The following is a 21,825-nucleotide window of genomic DNA, read 5'->3' on the forward strand; positions in this document are numbered from 1 at the left end:
ACACAAACACACACACGTTTGCATGGCTATCTTTGTGGGGACTTTCCTTTGACTTCCATTCATTTCTACAGCCTAAACCTTATCCTTATCCTAACCCTAACCATTACATACCTGACCCTAACCCTAAACAAAACTCAATTCACATCTTGGTCCTAAATCTGACCCTTGACCCAAAAACAGCGTTTCCCCTTGTGGGGACCAGGCTTCGATCCCACAAGGAGCAGTGGGTCCCCACACCGTAGTGTCAGGAAAATGGACCCCATAAAGTATTACAAACACACGCATGCATGCATGCACGCAAACACACGCACACTAGGACACACACGTGCACACACACACACACACACAGGTGCTAAAACACGGGTACTTTGAAAAAAAAACAATATATATTTGAAGCTTTAATAAAACTGTCAATCGAATCAATACTTTCTTGGCAATATTATATTTGACTGTTTTAGCTTTCAATGTCAGTAGCTGCATTTCCATTCACCACATAATTGCGCAATTTGACATTTTGAAAATAAATTTGCTAAACAGAAACATTTGAAAAAACTAATTTTTTGCTAAAAAGTTTTGGCTCTAGGATGAAGGGATTTTCTGGACATAGGATTATTCTGCATAATTGCAGTGGAAGCATTTTGTTTGCATCATGAGTCACAGGATGTTGCTACTGGCAGAAACCACAAAGAAGAAGGCGACAGGAAGTGGTTGACTTTGACTTATTGCGTGATTAAACATATTCATGGGTGATTTTAATTGCGGTTATGGTGATTTTAACACCACAACTGTGAAATTGTGTTCTTCCGACATTAGCGGAATGTTGACAAAGTTTTACGCACATTTGTAACAAAAACACTGCCTTTCAGTTCATGAGCAATATACCGCTCTGTTTATTTATTGTAATCATTGTAAAAAAATAAAAATAAAAAAAAAATAAAAAAAAACATTTTGAAACTGGAAACATAAATACTCCAAACTACGTCTCAGTTTCAAATCTTTTTTTAAATTCTCATTTTGAAATTGTTTTTTCTTTTGAACAAATGGTATGGCCACAATTTAGCTCCATAAAAACTGCAAGTTTTGTAGTTTTGGCTGTCAAGAATCTGAAAAGTTTGTCCAATTTTTTTATTTGCAAAACAGTTCAGACTCAGACAAGTTGAACTGAGAGCACAGTTCTCTCTGGCTTCTGTTCTCTTGCTCAAAAAGAGCATGCCCACAGCATGATGGTGCCACCACCATGTGGGGATAGTATGATAAAATTATAATAACTTATACATTCATTTTCTGGGGGTGCCACCGTGAGCTAGATTCACGTGCAGGCCACATTTTTAGATTTTTGTTTCCATTGAATACCCACGCAAAACAACACACTGAAGACAGTCTAATCGTGTGTAGTTCTCCTCGAGTGCTAAGCCATCATGCCTCTGTGTTGGGCATCACATGTGCGTGCGTTCAGACGCGCAACATTCCTCTGTATTGGCTTCATCGGGCTGCCTTTAGGACCCAGGTTGTCTCCTTTGTAGTTGTTCGGAGGCGATGAGGGGAGACCGAGATGCGCTTCTTCTCCTATCACGATTCGCATCGCGGCTGAGCGAGCCGAGCCGAGCCGAACCGAACCGAGCTGAACGGGTCAGCTTAAAGCCAGGACCCGCTCCAGCACCTGCTCGTCCTCCCTTCTTTTTCTCTTAATTGCTCTCCATTAAAAGGCTGTTTTTTAATTTTTTTTATTTAATATTATTTATTAATCGAAAGCCTATATTTTTCCGGTTAATTTCGGTAGAGTATGAGACGCAGAGCATCATCTGAGGAGCATTCCTCTTGTTGCCTTGGACCATGAATTATCCATGCTGCCAGCTGCGTTCCTGTGACAAGTCTCATGCGAACGGAGGACAACAGCGGTGAATTCCTGTTAACTTTTCTGCTCATCTTTTGACGTTTCCAGCGGCAGCAGGTACTTCTTCCACTTGAGGTGAGTCTGCACTCCCCCCCTCACCCCCCTACCCCACCACCACCTTCCCTTCCTCTCTATTCATGTTTTTCCCATTTAGACGCGTTAAATTGCATTATTTAAAATTTTCACCGATGGAAACGCAAAGGAGCGTGGGAGAAACGCTCCAAACATCACCCATGTCTCTCGTTTTTCTCCCGTTTCCTTCCCGTATATGTGTAATGGGTTTTTATCGACCTAATTAGGGACGCGGTGTAATGAGTGACGCGATGTGATGTTGGATTTATGCTAACTGGCTGAGTGAGCGCGTGGGACGTGCCACTGAATACTAATTACAGTCAGATGCCGTCTCTTGCCTCTCTTTTTTTTTCTCCCCCACCGTTTCTGTTTATTTATTTATATATTTATGTGATGCCCGCCTAAGAGGGATTCCCCCAGAAATACTAGGGCTTCGTCTTTACATTGTTGTGGGTCTCAGTAACCCGGAGCTCCCGCTCTTCCCAGCGGCTGTCGGCGGAGAAGCAGCGATGTGGAGCAAGGAGGGCACGTCTTCACTCGTCTTCTGCCTGCTGGTGCTCACGGCTCTCTGGGAAAGCAGGTGAGTGGTTTTTAGCAACGGGAGACGCCTCGACACACACACACACACACACGCACACACTGACACGTTGTATGTGGGGAGCTCTTTGTTTATCTGTCCAGGTGGACTCTAGCTATCATTGGACCCCCCACCCTTTCTTTTCCCTTCTGTGACCACCAATAATGAGGGCAGTTTCAGCCATGGCCGTAAACTGTAAACTAAAGGGCACGCGGGAAATTAAATAAAACGCAGCTGGGCTTTCCTACATTGCTGGCATGAGCAGTTCTCAGCTCAACCGGTCCTAATTGGGTCTTTTCATTAAAAAAAAATAAATAAAAAAATCCAGTCGAACCCATTGGTTCAGCCGAATGACCTCTTCCTTCTCACTATCCATACATCTGTGAGGTTTTTTTCAGCAATGTATGTATCAAAGTATATTTCCAATACAGGATCGAACAAAATGCAGGCTTTTTTTTAAGTCTGTATTGCTATGCAAGTTTATTTGCATAGCAACATTTCAACAGCAAGGCAGTTCGAATTAGTGACATCTTACAGTCACTATTTATGAAATGATCAATAAACATTGGAATTTGTCAAATGCCACCTCAAAATCATCATGCAGATAAACTTTGAATATGTTCCAGTTACTACGAATCAAAGGCAGCTCTAATCAGGTGGGTTGTTGTAGCCTTGATATAAAGGGACTCTGTGTTGCAGCCGATGTTTCACGGATTATGAAGATCACCACATATTAGCCTTTCTTCCACTGCATGTCCTACTGTCCTGTTTTCAAGAGAAACGATAAACTTAGACATGATCTAGTTACGTTTATTTAATGTGAATTACTAGCAGTCGCACTGATTGTGGCAGGTTTCATATTGTACTAAATAACTACTTCTCAGTGTGAACCACTCTAGTTGAAACGATGGTGACAATATGTTGCTGCTGCTGCTTTAACCATATTTCCAACTGTTGTCAATAAGTATCGAAGTCTCTAACGGTTTATTTTGTTGTGGCAGCTTTCTGAATTATTGAGTAGGCTATTCTAAGGATGTGCTCCTTAATATATTATACCTGACCTTTGACCCAACGACCAAGCAGTTTTTGTGCATGTGACATCACGTTGCAACATGTCTGTGTTGAGGGTCTATATCGACCCTTTCTCATATATCAATCGAGGAAAACCTATTTTGAGATATATATCGCTATTGTCTTATTGCCCAGCTCAAATCCTAACAATATAAGGTAAACAAAAACGCTTTGACACTTAGAATATGAGGTTATATATCATCTATATGTTTATTCAGAACACAAGACTGCTGTATTTTTTATGACTATGGTGATGTGACTCTGTTAAAGAACAAACTAGATATTGTTTATTACTTCATGAATAGGTTCATTTTTCTTATTTAAATGTGAATACAAAATAGGCCTATAGAAACACAGACACATAAAAAAGAGAAAAAGGCAACATAACTTTAGTTAAAGACAAAGAAATAAACATTTCCAAGCTGTAGCGGAGGAAATAACTCCAGCTCAGACGAAACTCGGTTTATTAAAGTTGTGTAGATAAAAAGCCCAGATGTAAACAGTTATTAATATTGCATACTTTCACAATAACCAATAACCCGAGGCTGCTCCAGCAGAGCTGTCTGTGCCGGTGATTTAGCTAAGATTTAATGTGGGACCCAATCTGAAGTCATTTACCATGAATCTCTGCCCTGATTGCATTTGCATATCCGGCTGTGTTTCTGGCTCCGAGGTCACATGGCTCTCGAATGTCTTGAACTGGGTCAGCCATGATGGGGAAACAACGTCTATTTGTGCATCTTGCGTTGGCATGCGCGGGGAGTCGCTACCAGACAGCAGAGAGGAAACCCAGATCAGACCTGAGTCTAAAAAAAGTTTTGAATTGGTTGTTGTCTCACGGTCCTGTTATGTGTCTGCTGCCTAGATCGGTGAACGCCGTGTCGGAGAACATCACCCTGTTCACGCTCATCCTGGACAGACTGCTGGATGGATACGACAACCGTCTCCGGCCGGGTCTGGGAGGTGAGGAGACGCAGTGTGTGTGCACAAACGGAGCCGGGCGGGCTCTGCTATCCGACGCTACGATTGTTCTTACACAACCGCACGCGTCTCCCGTTTTTAATGGCTGAGAGCTCGTTCGCAGTGAGAACACTTCATTTAACGTCAGCCTTCATAGCACCAACAACCTTTGGCAGCAGTCCCCTCAAGAATACACCAATAAACACTCTGCGTCCGCAGCGCTCAGATTATACAACAGCCAGTCCACTTCCTGGAGAAGTGGACGCATCAAAGCCCACGAATGGATAAATCATTTCATCATAGCTTTTTTTTTTTAAAGTCGATTTCACAGAACCAGATAAATATATGATAAAACAATCAAGTTTATTTGCATGGCACATTTCAGCAACAAAGCATTTCAATGTGCTTTACATAAAAACTTTTTTAAAATGTCATAAAACATCATACAGTCAAAATCATCTATACACATGAAATATGTTGGTCAGTGTTTCATGTCTTATGTTTCAAATGCAAATCTAAACAGCTGGGTTTTTAAGCTTCATTTAAAATAACTCAGTGTTTCAGCAGGTTCACAGTTTTCCTGAAGTTTCTTCCAGATGTTTTTTATTACACAAGTCAGTTTGTTTTTGGGTCATGATGTATGATGTGTTTTGAAATAGACAAACTCTTGTAGTATATACATTAAAAAAACATTTCAATATTGATACTAAAGTATAATATTCCATAGATTATTTTAGGCAGTTTTGATCTTTCGCACATTTTGTCAAGCACAAATTTCACTTTACTTTATTGGGATTTTATGCAAAATGTAAATATAAATGTTGCGGATGCCTAACATTACCGCCTCCTGTGAAACACGGGGGGTGGCAGCATCATGCTGTGGAGATGCTTTTCTTTAACAGAGACAGAGCAACTGGCGGTCATTTTAACAGCATGTTTTAACATAATAATTGTCTAGTTTTCATTTGTTGTAAAACATTTTAGTTTTAGTCATTCTATATTAGCTTTAACTTGGATTTCATTTAGTTTAATTTGAAGAAAAAAAAAGTCATTTATTAAAACTGATTGATGATGAACAATATTAAGACTGGGTTTATAGCAGTCCTATACTTAAGTCTAAAATTCAGTTTAATGCTAAGGAAATGTATGCAAAATTCTGAAACTGACTACATTTTTTACAATTTTTCTCGTAATCTGGCTTTCAGCAATTAGGATTAATTTTAGTAATAAATTCAACAGAAAAAAAATAATAGAAATTCTTATAGCAAGACATTAATCCTGCAGGACATTAATCCTAAACATCTAGCTATCTAAGTGGTTTATAAGTATATTTATGCTCAATGGCTCAGTCAAAGTACAGATCCTGATCCAGTTGAGAATCTACATCCAAACTAATCCAAAACACTGGGCTCTACAAAAGGGGTGACGTGCGAATATAATCGCACGTCACTCCTTTTCAGATTTTTACTTAAACAATTGATCTTTTTCCTTTGTGTTGGTCTGTAGCATAAAATACCAATTAAATCAATTTAAATCTGTGGTTGTGAAAAAGTTCAAACAGACTTGTCCAAGGTAACGCCTTTAATTTTTTAGGTTTCTCCTCTTCCAGGGCTGCGTTCACCCTGCAGCCTGAAGCGACCCAATTCCGTTTTTTTTTTTTTTTTTTTTTTTTTTTTTTTTGTCAAATTGGATTTTTTTACTGTGGCCGTTCATACTTAAAAACAAAAGCGACCTGTATGTGTTCTGCAGTGTGAACGGGCTAGCGACCTGAAAGTGTTCCGCATGCGCAGTAGAGGGCACAATAGCGTCAGCGTTCTCAGTGTTTTACCACCCACCATAAAAAGAAGAAGTGCTCAGTGTTTGCGGAAGTAAATATGGATGCTAACGGTGGAGCAAAGCTTACACATTTGAAGTTAATGTCTGACCGGAACAGCATATTAACAACTTAATCAGCATTTTTGTCCGTCATGGTTGTTGTTTTTCTTCCCTCTTGCGAGTATCAGGACGCAGAATAGTGGCGTTTGTGGAGTATCAGTGACGTTCAGGTCAGTTGAACGCGACCTGGACGTTTTTTTTGCGACCTGGACGTTAGGTCAGATTTGAATTGGATACGTATCGGATACTCAAGTGGCCTTGGTCGCATTCGAAAAGAATCTGTGCTGTTCAGACTGTCATGAAAAGATCGGATACAGGTCGCATTACGTAAAAACAAAAATTGGAACTGGGTCACTTCAGGCTGCAGTGTGAACGCAGCCTAAGCCTTCTGCGATATTGTAATATATTAAGCACAATACACTTGAAAGTTTGAATTTCCACGTTCTACATCTCGGCATCTCGTTTTCCCCCTCCCTCAGGATTTGGTGCGTTTTGAATTTCCAGTTCCTGGGGCCATAAGTCCATCCCAGGCGCTGCCATATGGGAGAGAGACCTCCTTTAGCTCAGCCTGTTTAGCTGGCTTCTGCCACATTAGCTGCTGAACAGAAAAAGCTGAAATGTTTGTGTTTGAACACTGTGGTGACATTCTATTTAATTATACATTTTTCACTTTTATTATGAATCATTTCTTTAAAAGAAGCAAAACTTGCATTTGAGGAATCTCATGAATCAACATTGGCAGAATTTAGGGATCTGAAAATCAACATTAATAAATTTCTATTATTTTTTTTCTGTTGAATTTATTACTAAAATTAATCCTAATTGCTGAAAGCCAGATGACAAGAAAAATTGTAAAAAATGTAGTCAGTTTCAGAATTTTGCATACATTTCCTTAGCATTAAACTGAATTTTAGACTTAAGTTTTAGATCAGATGTATCCTTCTTTAAGCTACTCACAGTAAATAGTAGGAATTTCAGCCCATTCCTCCTGATAGAACAGGTAAAGAAATCAGGTTTGTAGGTCACTTTGCTCATACACTTTTGAAATCAGGACTTCCTGATGGCTACTGAAACATTCACTCCAGTATTTCTATGTAAAGGTTTTTCCTCATGATACCAGTCCCTTTTTAAAACAAAATAATGTTTTTAAGCATTCATGTTTTCTTCTTTTCTCATCAAATGTACAAACTTTGAACTTTGGTTCTAGTCTATCAGACTGGATTTGCACATTTCTCACCAAAAACATGCTCATCTCTGGGACAGAGTCAGAGCAGAGTGATGGCCGGATATCCTCAGTGTTTATATTTTCATATAAATATTTTAACCCAGTAATCTGGGAGATTCAGACGTCTTTAAATTGTATCTGAGGATGAACTGGATCTGGTTTCCCTGTATGACATCTTCATTGATTTCTTTAGATTTTTCCCACGAGGTATGCAGTGTGTTTGATGAAATATTGTGAATTTATCAGAAGCTTAATAAGAGACGACGTCATTGTATAAAGTCGCAGCAGTATTAGCAAACTTGGAAAAATAAGAAATCAGAAAATTATCTTGTCATTTATAAAACAGGAAGTTTAGCCTGGTTTGATCTCAGACAGTCGAGGATAAAAAGGTTGTGTCTTTTTACACAGGAGATGTAAACATTTGGTTGCAACTGCAGCTCTGATGAAGCGATCATCTGGAATCCGACGCGTCATCTAAAAGCATGAAAACGTAGATCAGATGTTTTTCTTTTTACCCCTTACCTCATTAAATCCCACCGGAAACTAAATCCTGCAACACTCTGCATGTACCGCTGTATTGCACGCATTAACGTACAAAGGCACGACACCGGGGAAGCAGCTTTTACAAACCGAGTTTAGGAAAGGAACACAACTTGACATCAGATGCAGTTTTCCACGCGGTAAACACTTTAGATCCGTCTGTGGCATCTGTGGGGAAAACGTGTTAACACTCCACCGAACTTTGGTTTGCAAGGCCAGGAAAAGAGGCCAAACGCAGCTGCCTGCGCGTGCTCACTCGAACACGAAAGGTAGACGGGCTTGGAGACAGTTTTTACATTTCAAGTAACGTGAGAGAGACTTAAAAACCAAATCCCTAGGTCTAGTGAGGATCGGGAAACATTCAGATATTTATTGAAGGCAGCAGCTTCTCCCCTGGAGTGATTTTTAATTTTGTTCAGTTAAAAAATGTTTTCCATTTCCATCAATTAAAAATTATTTTTAGCTGGAGCTGATGGGGGTAGAAAAAAGGAGAATGAAATCTGATAATTTACAAAATGGTGTTTTTTTTTTGTGTTTTTTTTTCAGTTTGCATTTCTGATGTAAGTTTTTCCTTTGTGGTGTGTTAATCTGTATGCTCCATAGCTGAGACGAATACTTGAAAATCTCTCTAAAACACTTCTATCTGTCTGTATTTATATTTCATATTTCTAGCTCAGAAGCTAACATCTTTACTCTTAGATTAGCTGCTTTGCAAACAGCAGCCAATCGTATATCAGGTAGCTTTATGTGNTTCCTTTGTGGTGTGTTAATCTGTATGCTCCATAGCTGAAACGAATACTTGAAAATCTCTCTAAAACACTTCTATCTGTCTGTATTTATATTTCAAACACCAAATAAATCTTAACATGGATAAGTACAGCCAGCAGAAACGGTTTTATCGCTAGCTCAGAAGCTAACATCTTTACTCTTAGATTGGCTGCTTGCAAACAGCAGCCAATCGTATATGAGGTAGCTTTATGTGTAAGGTATCTTAGCTTACACAAGCTGCATTTTAAAATACACACACACACACACACACACACACACACCTATATATATCTATATAAAGATATATAGATATACAGTATATATATATTTTTTTCTCCACAGAAAAATCAACAAATACAGTGTTATGATTGTTTGGGCCTCACACCTGTTTATGTTTTTGTTGATTTTTATTGACATTAGTGTATTTTTCCAAACACTTTCTTTCACCCCACACGAGTCACGTGATCAAGAACAGGATGTTACTAGATGAAGAAGACAACAGGAAGTAGTAGGAGGATGATGATTCTTGTGTGATTTTAATAGTGTTTCTTATTTAATCGCAAATTGTGTTTTTTTCGACATTAGTGAAATATTGAAAACGTTTTGCAATGGAAACTCAGATTCAGCCAGTGACTCTTTTGGATCGTCCAATCCCATTTACATCATGGCATTATGTCTTTCTCTTAATGGTTTACTTTTCATTGATAACTCTTGATAAAAAAATAAAACAGCTCTGCTTTGTAAAACCTGAATACGTTACAATAATGTACATCATGTATCAAAGATTTCTCCCTGACGAGCTTTAATTATTTTTCTGTAATCTCCGACTAATCATGTCCTCCTATTAAAGCCTAGCACAGTTTGTTTGTTCCCAGTTTGTTTGGCCAAAGAGTTTGAACTGCTGAAATTCAGTCAAGCAGTCCAGCATTTGGTTTTTGCGAATGCTCTCCTTCCTCTGTGTCCAAATTGGCAGGAGCTGAAGCTGACATTTGGATAGTTGCACAGAGGAATGCGCAGTCCCTAACACATGCAGGTTGTGTCTTACCAATTAAACGCGGTTCAGTGAACCCATCTGCACCAAATGATTCAGACTGCATGAAAAGCACATGTCTGGGACTGTTGTGGCTGAATAAATGAACTTTAGGTATTGTCCTTATCCCCACAGATCCTGGAGTCCTCAGGCATTAAATGCACTCTTGATATTTTCAAACAGTAAACGCGTTCTTCCCCTCAGGAGACGCTCTTGTTTTCGGTTATCTTCCTCTTGTGGAATGCTGTTTCACCTGAGCTGCCATTTGGTGGTGGATTTGTGTTTTTGATGACTTATCATAATTATAATGTTGTTTGTTTTGTTTTGGGCTTTTGCTTGTATTTCAACGTTGTGATTCCAATTTACCCAGAATCCTCTGCTGTAAAATCTGAACCCTTAGGCTTAATTATTGTTAATTTCTGTAGCTAATTGCATTTTTTTTTTTTTTTTGGAACAAATAACTAAAAAGCCTGTCGGGAGAGTGAATTATCGACATCTAACAAACTCTACCTTTCAATCAAAAATTGCATTAATGAGTAATTTTGTTATTTTTAATTGTTGTTTATGCAGCTGATTGGCCGTGAGCACATGTTGAGTTGACTTTTTTTTTAAATTTTGCTTGTAAAGATTGAGGCTAGTAGTTGTTTCTTGTTCTGCATAATGTTGCCCTGTCACCAATCACAGTGCTATAAGATGCTTCAGAGGAGAAACTCCCAGACCGCAATAACCCTACAGCTTTAATGAACTAAAAAGATGGCAGAATAACACCAGCTATTACAAACATGAGTATTTAATAAACCAGAGTATTTATTTTTTTTGCTGTATTAATTCACATTGAGTGTCATTTCAAGGAAATTTTTAAGAAAGTAAAGTAATTCTAATTGATCTTATGGCTTATTTCCTCTGAGAAGTAAATCTTCAGATTGACCAGTAGACCGGATGGTTAGAGCAGCAGCGATCTATTTTTAAAAAGTTAAGAGGCAAAACCAGACTGTTTTGGCTGGAATAATTTTACTGAGTTTTGCTAATTAGTTTGAAATAAAGACTGCACAGCAGCACTATCCCTACTAATAGGGCATTGTTTCCACCTCCTTTACGACCAGAGTGGTTCCACTCCAGTCCTATAATTTCCTACCTTTGGATGAGACATGAAGCCTTACTCTGATTTCATGCTTTGACCGTTCACATCAGGTTCCACCGTCTTCAAAACAAGAGCTAAACACACCAAGATGCTTCTTCTAATCTCTCCTTGTAGTTTTTCCAAGTTTCTCACTTTATTGATTCTTGGCGGTGCGCTCATCACAGCCTCAGGCCGCCCTGCAGGGTTAAGACTTTAACTCGGCGCGTTTTTCCAATTCCCTACACGGAGTCCGTCTATCTGACCTCACCTCTGTGAGGCTGTTTGAGCTCTGCAGGTTCACAGCCACAGACTCTGCTCAGAGCGTATTTTGTAAATGTACTTTTGAGGAAAGTTATTATTTGATTTGATATTCTTCTGATTTTGGTAGTTTTCTCACTTATTATTGTCTGGAAATAGAAGATGTAAAGAATGAACAATGATTGCCCTTATCCAAGCTGCATGTTGGATGTTAGGGTGAAAATGATAATGTTAACGATTGCAATGCTCACCAATAACACAGATCCGATATCAATATCTTTATCGGCTCAGATATTGAAAAAAATTCTAGATCCATCATGGCAGATATACTCAACTCTAATTCTATGCTTTGTGCTCTGAGTGATGTCAAGCTTTATTATTCATTTTTACATTGTATTTAGAGTGTCTAATTGCACTTTCTGAACCAATAGTTTAATATAATTAGTTGTAATTAAGTCATTTACATATGTTTTGAATTAAAACCCTGTTTACATTGAAATGGAAACATGGAACATTCCCTGTTTTTGGGAAGTACAGTGCTTCCAAATCTAAAACGTTCTTGGCTTTTTCTTTTCTTTTTAGGGAAAACCAACTAAATGTTTCTACTTTCTGCATATAAACAAGTTTCTATTTCTAAAAATGTTTTTCTGCACCTCAGTTTTCCACATTGTGGGAGTCGCACACAAAAGTCTTTTAGAAAATAATAATTTATCTGGTATTTCAGCCTGAGATTATCTAGTAAAAGGGGCCCAGACGGGCTCTTCAGTGACTGTCCGACGAACAAACCGTCTCCTGTTTTGTATATTAATGGTCTGTGAGGCAGGAGAGACGCTGTGGGAGATGACACCGGGGTTTTTCCTCTGATCCAGACAGGGTAACCGAGGTGAAGACCAACATCTTCGTCACCAGCTTTGGACCGGTCTCAGACACCGACATGGTGAGTGCAGATACTCACTGTGATACTTCAGCTGTTGTTGGAGGAGCAGAGTGCTTCTGTTTGCTTTATTTTAGTCATGTAGGCCCTTTTTATCCATTTGCTGTTACATCACTCTGTTTTTTTTCTGAACACACACACACACGCACGCATGAACACACACACCACACACTCACAGATGATACAGAAGCCACACTACGGCACGATGTCTATTCATCTCTAAATTTTCATCTCATACATTATTGAGCATCTTGTTGGTATTCAAGTCACTGCTTTCTTTATTCTGCGCCTTCCTGCTTGTTATTCTGAAACACATGGCCACCTTTGCTTCAGCCCCGTTTCTGTTTATCTGCTCCCATTTTCCAGGTGATTGATCAGTCGATTTAGCAATCAGAGAAACTGGATGTGTGATGAAACTTTTTTCTTCTTCTTCTTCTTACACCATAGATCTCCCGGCCTAAAACAAAACATCTCCTGCATGGAATGAAATGCGTATTAAATCTGCAAACTGTGTGAAAGATTTGTTGCTGCACGGGCGAAGATCCCAGTTCTAAAAATCACCACCCACATGTGATGTACTGTGACTAATTGTCTAAGTGGAGTGCTCAGTCTGCCTAATTGCACCCCTGATGTCTATTTTTCAAAATATATTGCACATGAACAGATGGACAGACGGGCAAACATCTGATAGGAAAACATTCAATAATTTCATTTCACTGGAGGAAGATTTCACTGTGCAGCTCAACTAAAGCCCTAATGAATAAAAATTCATCTCCAGGTAGGTTTTAATTAGACCACAGGGGCCTTCACACTCGTTGGCATCAGAAAAAACCTATTGGGTATCCCAGTCAGTTGCTATATATCAAGTGTCTAGAAGCTTTGATTAGTAATTAGGGCTGAACTATTAGTCAGATTAATCATGATGAATCAATTATTGAAGTAATCGTCAACTAATTTTGTAACTGATTAATCGTTAACTGGAGCATACAGACTCAAAAATGGCCATTTGCTGAAAGAACAAAACACTCAGTTAAAATTCTACAAAAAACATACATCCTTTTTTCATTTAAGGTAAATAAAACCTTTTAATTATGACTATGTTCCACCCAGAAATGGCAGTGGTTGGAAAAGAATGAGGTGATTTGAACCTAAGATAAGCCATGTTGTTGACTGATGAGCACAAAGTGAGCCTAAATGTAAAAGAACTGATCGCAGTGATGAAACTAGCTTTTTGATGCACCTTTAGCCGCAGTAACTCAGAGGAGTCATCGTCTGAGTCTCACAGATGGTCACATGGCAGATGGTCTCACATTTGTCACAAGAATCACTTTGCATAAAGAGGAGTTCACGTTCTGCTCAGGAACTGACAGCAGAAGACAAAACAAGCCCAAATCATCATCCTTCCACCACCACAATAGACTCAATCAATACATTTCAGACATGCATACTGCTTCATAGATTCATGTAATCCTGTCATGTGAGAAATTAAATCAAAAGAGAAGTAACGTGGGAACCAGATTGCTTTAAGCCAAAAAGAAGAATCTTATTGTCAAAGAGGTTATGAGCTTTTCAGTTTTAGCAGTTAGGACTTAAACACAGAGCAGAAAACTGAGCTGAAACCTTTTGCCTGTATTTGTTTTATGTTTTATTAAAGGGGCAATATTATGTGTTTTCCAGTCACATAATGCCATTTTAGGGCATAGACAAGTAACTATGTTAACTTCAGTTATAAAAATGCTGATTATATCAAATATGACTCAACAGAAATTTTACTGTGTAATTTAACGCCACAAATTGGGCCTCTGTCTCTTTAAAAGCTCCGGCTCTTTCTGAAACTCCACCTTCAGGAAGTCATAGCATGGCTCCTCTAGTGATCCTTTTAAATGTTTTTACCAGCGTTGCTCTGAGAAGTAGCTCCTATAATGAGCTCAGCTGATGCTCAGTTTTACCAGGTGTTTGCTAATTGCTGCTGGCTAGTCTGAAGGAGCAGAGTGGGAGAGGGCTGCTCTGTGAGGCACTTTTGCTGAGAAAAGCGCCCATGTCCACCCAGGCGTTTTGCGCAGCTGAATGGTTCCCATGGAGATTAAAGGATTTCTCAAACATACATGAAAGAATCAAAGCGACACTACAAGTATGTTTTTGATGAGAGAATAATATCATAACATGATGTGAAGCTCAAAAAAGTCGACTTTATATAATGCTACCCTTTTAAAATATTGTTGGATTTTTATTAATTGAAACTTTGCTCAAATATTTGAAAATTACCATCATTTTGTGACCAACTTGGAGCCAAAAGTTTTAAACCAACCATTCACCAATTCGTACCTGGAGATGTGTAGACCTGCCTGCTCATGTTCTACAGTTTTTATTAGTAAAAGATTTTTTTTTCTGTGATAGGGGACAAAAATGGGCCCTTATTCTCCTAAATCCGTCCCTGCCTAAGATGACCAAAGATGTAAATGGCAGCTAATCCTCCTGCGAGCTGCTGAGCTACATGAGAATTCAGTCACAGTTTCACCATCCGGAGATCTAAATATTATAGACTTTTTGATTGTGACGTGAAAAGGAAAAGAGATAAAAACAACTCTGTATCTCTCACTCCCACTCTTGGTTGTGAATCTCACACATACTCGCATTTCACGGTGCTGTGCTGTGCTTTGTGCCCTAAATCCTCTCTTGCGTGTGCGGTTCCTTCTGACAGCTCTGGGTTTTAGGTCAGGGGGTTTGCTCTGGCCGGGAAAACACCAATCCAGGGAATAAGACGGAGAGCGCAGGCGGCACCTTAATGGATCTTTTGTCAAGCAGGGAAAGGTTTCAAAGTGGCAGATGAAGTCAGTTGTGAAGATGCTGCTTGTAGACATCCATAAATCATGAGCGGACTTGTGCACTGTTTTCCTCCGCTATATTTAGCAGGGAAGGGCTTTTTGTTTTCACACAGGAATTAAAAAAGGGGGAAAAAACCAGGAATATCACTTTTTCACCAATTTGCTTTCCCCATCCTCAGGAGTACACTATAGACGTTTTCTTCCGGCAAAGCTGGAGGGACGAGAGGTTGACGTTTCACGGGCCGATGAACATTTTGCCCTTGAACAACCTGATGGCGAGTAAGATCTGGACTCCTGACACCTTCTTTCACAACGGGAAAAAGTCTGTGGCGCACAACATGACCATGCCCAATAAACTGTTACGGATCAAAGACGACGGGACTCTGCTCTACACCATGAGGTAAAAACAATCTTCGTGTTCAAACAAAATGTCAAACACCACTTTTAGGCTTTTTTTTTTTTTTTAAAGATTTCAGTGCTAAACCAGGACTGGTTCTGGTTCTGAATTATAAAAACACAGCAAAATAAAATGTTGGGATTTCTGCACCGCATCGTCACGTTATTACATCACTAAAAATGTCTCTTAATTGTTGGGTTTAAACCCCACTATTTATCTTTGCGTCCCTCCAAATCATTGTTGTAATATAGCTGAACTTTAGAAACGTTTCACTGAACTAAAACCGATTGCTTGTGAAAAAAATCTGCACAATACCAGCCAGATCAATATTCATGAAATCCAAGAATTTAATCACAATATGAGATGAAATAATCTTTAAATAGCGATGAAAGGTCAACGCGGCTCTAGAAGTGACTTAGATTCACTTCAAAACATGCAGTATTTTAGCCAAGAGAAGAAAGAAGAGATACAATGAGTTGGTATTATCAGTCTTTATTCAACCTTCATTAATCTGCAGATTTCAGTTACATAAATAAAAAACTTTTTAAGATCTTTGTAAGAACATTAGGTGAATTTAAAGATGTGTTAATGAAGTAATTGTTTTTCAATAACTTAAGAAAGGTAAATATAGTTTCAGAAATTAGGAATAGTGTTGAACATGAACAAGGTTTTTTAAATTAGGAGGACTGAAATCACGGTTTATACCCAGTTTCTACAGACAATGGAGAAATGTATTGTCTCAAAGAAAAGGATATTGTTCTGTTCCTGCAGCTTGTTCTTGATCCATATTCTGGCCAGAACGTTATCCTGGTGTGTGAGAACCATCGTTCTAGTGGTCACTACAATGACAAATGGTACATTGGAAGATAAATGTACAAAAACATTCCTAAAGTTCAGCACCAGCTCTTCTGAAGTATAAAATGTTTTATTCTTAAATAACTCTGTTTTTGCTCTCTCCACCTCAGGCAAAATGACTAATTTCTCTGTTCTTGTGGTGCGTGTGCAGGCCTTAATTTGTTTTGAACATTTTGACTGGTTGTTGGCCTTCACTAAATACACAGAAAACCGGTTCGTTTGTCAGGCTCAATAACAAACGAACCGTTTGTCATACTGTCATAGGTGGGGCCTCTCTCAAGTTTTGAAAATCAACCGACAATTTTAAAATTGAGCCGTGAGAGCCAGGCAGTATGGGAAAATGACACAAGTCGGGTTTATTAAAGTATCTTGCACAAGATGAGAGCAAAGACAGAGAGTAAACTCCGACCTACAAACATAGGAAATGTCTTTTATACTCAAGGACAGAAGTGCAAAACTATTTACAAGATAGACTGTGAGAACTAGCTTCCTGACAAGAAGCTGTGAGAACTGACTGCTCTTTATCTTTCGTAGCTGCAGAAATCCTCAGAGTGGCAAAGAAGAGAAACCTATTTCACATAGACTCTAAAGACACAAAAAAAATAAAAACAACATAGCAAAACGCAAAGGTTCAACAGTCACGAGACCTTAGAAAGCAAAGTTAAACACACCATGCAGCCTTTAGCAATTAGCAGCAGTTCAAGTTTGAGACTAAGCTAGCTTTGTTAGCTAACTAACTAGCTAGTTAGTTGAAGCAATAAAACAATTCTTAAATAATTCTAGCTGACCTAAAACAGGACATGTTTAGTCAGACAGTGAGTCGCAGTGAATAAAAATATCCTGTTTTAGCTACGTATCGTCATGTGTTGTGCTATAGGCTACAGACAGCAGAGAGTTTAGCCTCTCTGCAGCCTCCTGTTTACTGCTGGTTAAAACACAGACTAATTCTTTCCAATTCAAGGCACTGGAAATGTTTAGTGTCTTGAATGGTGCATGCAGCTTTTTTAGTTTCATTTTTTTTTCATTATTTGTTTGTTTATAACCTGTGCTGTTTACTTTTCATGCATTTGCAAATTCTCGTTAATGTTCTGTGAATTGGATGCAGGTTAACAGTGCATGCCGAGTGCCCAATGCATCTGGAGGATTTCCCCATGGACTTTCACTCCTGTCCTCTAAAATTTGGCAGCTGTGAGTAACTCTCATGATGATAGAGCCTGAGGCAACTGCAACTAAAATGCAATCCTTTTGTCTGCCATGCACCTCACTGGTTCTTCAGTCCAAGAGCGGCCTGAGTACCGAGTGAAGCTCAAATGCACGGCTCAGCTGGTAGTGACCCTACAAATATCAACAACAGTGCACCAGCGTTAAAAGTTTAAACATAATAGCATCGAAAGGGAAAATGCAGTTTTTTTTCCCCCCTCTAAAATCATCCAAATATTTTCCTTTGGAGATCTGAGGTCTTTCGTTAGGTGCCATGGCTTCTTTACATTTGGATGACTGATTTTTTTTATTTATTTACTTTAATTTTTGCTTTAAGCTGTGAAGCTGGTTACAGGAAATGAGGAGATTAATAATTAGCCATTATCAGACATCAGAACTCAGTAGGTCATGTCTGAAGTGCCTTCACGTCTCGAATAAATGAAATGCATGATTAGCATTCATGTGATGACTTACAGTAAAAAGTTTTTTATCGCGTTTTCTTAACGCAGTCAAACAAGAACAGGAAACGTCAACAGGGTTTTGATTCAAAGCTTATGCTTCAAACGGGCAGTATTATGTTTTCAGTAACATTCTATATATATTCAATTTGACTTAACAGAAATCTGACTTTGGAAATAACGCCTTAAAATTGGGCCTATGTCTCTTTAAGAAACTCTGGCTCTTTCTGAACCTCCGCCTTCAGGAAGTCATCATACCTCTATTATTAACCCTTTAACGTTTTTACCAGCGTTTCACTGAGAAGTAGCTCCTGTAATGAGCTCAGCAGACACACAGTTCCACCAAGTGTTTGCTAATTGCTGCTGGCTAGTCTGAAGGAGCTGAGTGGGGGGAAGTCGCTGGGGAGGCGAAAGCTTGAAAACTGCAGCTGTGAGGAGGAGCTTCATCCTCAAAGGCGGGTAGAGGTCCCACAAAAAGTTTTACCCAGCTAAATGGTTGCCATGGTGATTAAAAGATTTCTCAAAAATGCATGACAGAATTAAAGCAACAATACAGGTATGTTTTAGATGAGGGGACCACATTATAACACGATGTAAAGCTCAAAATAGTCAATTTTACATCATACTGCCCCTTTAAATACACAGTAGCGGGGATGCTTCATTTGGGTCACTGAAAAAAGAAAAGTAATTGATATCTGTAACCGCCCCTGGATTATTTTCATTTGGGTTTATCCTCCTCCCTTTTGTTTTCAGACGCCTACACAACCTCAGAGGTGACTTACGCCTGGACCCGAAATGCTTCCGACTCGGTGGTGGTGGAAGAGGAGAGCTCCCGCCTGAACCAGTACGACCTGCTTGGTCAGACTGTTGGACAGGAACGTATCAAATCGAGCACAGGTAAGAGCCGACGGGACTCCAGCAGACGTCCAGAAGAAAACTCATCACACCAGGGGCACCGGGCTCATTCTCATTTTGGGCCACATCAAGATCATGAATGTCCAAAGCCGGTTGAGGCAGAATGTATCGATAAAACGACCCAGCAACAAGCTGTTAAAATTAGAGTCAATAGCTGGTTCTGCATTTGAGGAGTACTTCTTAAAGTTAAATAATATTGAACATCTTTTCACACTCATGTAATTTGGCAGAACACAGATAAAAACTGTTATTGATAAAATAATATTTAAAAATGGAGCCAACTAATGTTTAAAATTTAATTGTGATCGCAATGCAGGTTGTTCCTCTTTTGTCCTTGAAAAACATTTAATAGATGTATTTTCGGTCTTTAGGTTTTGAACTGTTTTTTTTTTTGTTTGATATTTTTTTCATAATTTTTTACAAATGTCAACATCACACAGACGAAAATGTATCTGTCCTTTTTTTTTTGCAAAGTGTCAGGTTTTTATTTTAAGACATAAAAATCAAACATTGGGGTGCCGTGGTGGCGCAGAGGCAAAGCACAACCCACATATTTGGTCCTCGTGGCGGTGGTCACAGGCTCGATTCCCAGCCTGGTGACATTTGTCGCATGTCTTCCCCCTCTCTCATTGCCCTCTTTCCTCTCGAACTACTTTCAAATAAAGGCTACTAAAGCCAACAAAATCTTTTTTTTAAAATTAAGCATTGGTCCTTTGAAAATGACAACAAAATTCTGTCAAAACGTTTTCCAAATGGTCTCTTACCATTTGTGGTTCTAAACAAGTTTTACTTCACCAGACTGTGGGCAAAATTGGCTTTTTGGATTGTAAAGATTGCAGAGTCCACAAGACCGCATAAAAACTTATGGCGTGCCAGATTTGGCCCCCGGGCCTTGAGTTTGACACGTATATCCTTCAGCTTGGGAAACGCCAATATTTGTAAGAGCTACACCTGCTGAGCGTGTGGGCAAAGTACTTCTTTAGTCATTATTTCTGCAGCAACACATGTCAGGTCTGATCTAAGAGTTGCAGTGATGCCTTCAGCTTTTAATTTTTTGGGCTCGACACTTTCAAATCTTTTTCTGAGTTTTGTCGCAGTGTGTGAAAACCAAACAGTTTTTCTTCTTCGACAGGATGCTGAGCTCCTCAACCTCCTACGTGTTGCAGGAGGTGGCTGTGAATTTGCTAGTTTTAGCTTTTTCATGCTCACTTTGTTTTTCTTTTTCTTTTTGCATCTGATTTATTATTAAATATCAGGACTGCTGGTTTGGCTTGTGCAGAATGGCTTTGTTTTAACCTCATCTAATTGAACAGGGACGCCTGGATTAAAGATCAGTTCAGATATCTCCATGAAAATATGCAAAAAGCTAAATCTGCTTTGTCCTTCTTTACATTTCATTTAGGGTTAATTAAGACTCCAATCAAACCCAATAAAAGTTATCTCGCCTCCCAGAATGTAATTGCTTTCTATTTCGCCTCAGATCTCGCATGCAACCTGCTCGGTTACATCAAATCCAAGAGACATCTGGCTGCGTCGAATAGAAGCGCTCGCTTTGCTTCTTGGGGCCTGAATGAAACGAGAACAATACATGATTTAAGCAAATCACTTGTCAAGTTCCAGCTTTGGAAAAGACAGAAAACCAAGAAAACAAATGCTCCAGAAAATAGGCTACAACGTAAAAAAAAAAAAAAGAAGAAAAAAACTGATAATGAGGGCTAAAAATAGAAGCAACATTTCAAGTAAGCATGCTAACACAGATGACAAGAAATGGGGGCAGAGCTTGAGGTAGCATGCATCTATAAAAAAAAGAGAGATATCACGTTGAGACAGACTGGAAGATCAGATAAAATGCTGCTTGTGAGCCATTAAGAAGAAAACCTGACTGTGGATTTAGCTACTGTAGAGTTAGTGGGATTCTTCAGCAAAAACAAGAAGAGGCTGTGATGTTTTCTGCAGCGGCCACTCGGAAATATCACTCACTCTGAAATCACCATTTTTATCTTTGGGGATGGCATGCATGGTTATACACTGCTTACATTACGCAACGTCACACTGGTTCAGTTTCAACTCGTCTGTAATGATTAATACATTTTAATTCAACATAAGTGGAGTCTGGGCTTCAGATGGATATTATCTGACATCTGATTGCATCTCACTTTGGTGTAAATATGAGTTTGTCATCAAACCGACGATCGCTTTGTGTCCAGGGGCTGAACAAAAAAATGTCACCTCTTTGCCACTGTGCTGGACAGCTGTTATGAGACATCTTATTTACAAATTGAATTTTATTTGTGGGAATTTCAAGTGAAAGACCAACTAGAAGAGGCATATAACTGCAAAAAAGAAAGAAAAACGTGTGATATAAAAAAGATTTTCAAACTCATCTATATTTAGCTCCTTGTGCATTCAGTCACTTTCAGAAATCATTTAATGAGTGAATAACCTGTCTGAGGTGGCAGATAGCGATTATTTTAGTTATTGATTATTCTATCAATTAACCAGATTTAAAAAAATTGCCGCATTCTGCAGATTTTGCATTCATTAGAAATGCATTAAAAGATGGAAATAAATAATTCAATTCCTCTTCTTAATTTAGGGAATAAACATCTTATTGCCTAAAATGCAATAACTTAGCATTCCTTTAGTGAACACCTGATCCTTTGTTGCAAAGGTGCAGCTAAAAGAAACACTTGTAATGTCAAAGTGTGAGATGCTCAGCTCCTTCTGCATGACTTAAATCAATGCAGTGTTTGGATGATTTGCTGATTATTTTCTCAATTAAACGATTAATAACTGTATAGGAAAAGGTGCTTAATAGCGTTTAATTTACATATTTTGAATCAGGTGATGT

At 38.9% G+C, this 21,825-nt stretch overlaps 1 protein-coding gene across 2 annotated transcripts in view; it reads left to right on the forward strand.

The window, feature by feature from the left end:
• Nucleotides 1-1,364: 1,364 nt before the first annotated feature.
• Nucleotides 1,365-21,825, forward strand: part of gabra2b (gamma-aminobutyric acid type A receptor subunit alpha2b) — a 32,875-nt gene continuing 12,414 nt past the window's right edge. Inside the window, exons 1-7 of one of the 2 annotated variants that reach the window (XM_016679809.1) lie at nucleotides 1,365-1,969; nucleotides 2,453-2,546; nucleotides 4,480-4,577; nucleotides 12,260-12,327; nucleotides 15,329-15,549; nucleotides 17,507-17,589; nucleotides 18,813-18,956. In XM_016679809.1, the coding sequence (XP_016535295.1) occupies nucleotides 2,476-2,546; nucleotides 4,480-4,577; nucleotides 12,260-12,327; nucleotides 15,329-15,549; nucleotides 17,507-17,589; nucleotides 18,813-18,956 (685 nt within the window). In that variant the 5' untranslated portion in view covers nucleotides 1,365-1,969; nucleotides 2,453-2,475. The remainder of the gene's footprint in view (nucleotides 1,970-2,452; nucleotides 2,547-4,479; nucleotides 4,578-12,259; nucleotides 12,328-15,328; nucleotides 15,550-17,506; nucleotides 17,590-18,812; nucleotides 18,957-21,825) is intronic. The other variant, XM_007568398.2, reaches the window with a different exon arrangement.

This window comes from Poecilia formosa, unplaced genomic scaffold (genome assembly GCF_000485575.1).
Source record: "Poecilia formosa unplaced genomic scaffold, Poecilia_formosa-5.1.2 Scaffold221, whole genome shotgun sequence".
Classification (NCBI taxonomy): domain Eukaryota; kingdom Metazoa; phylum Chordata; class Actinopteri; order Cyprinodontiformes; family Poeciliidae; genus Poecilia; species Poecilia formosa.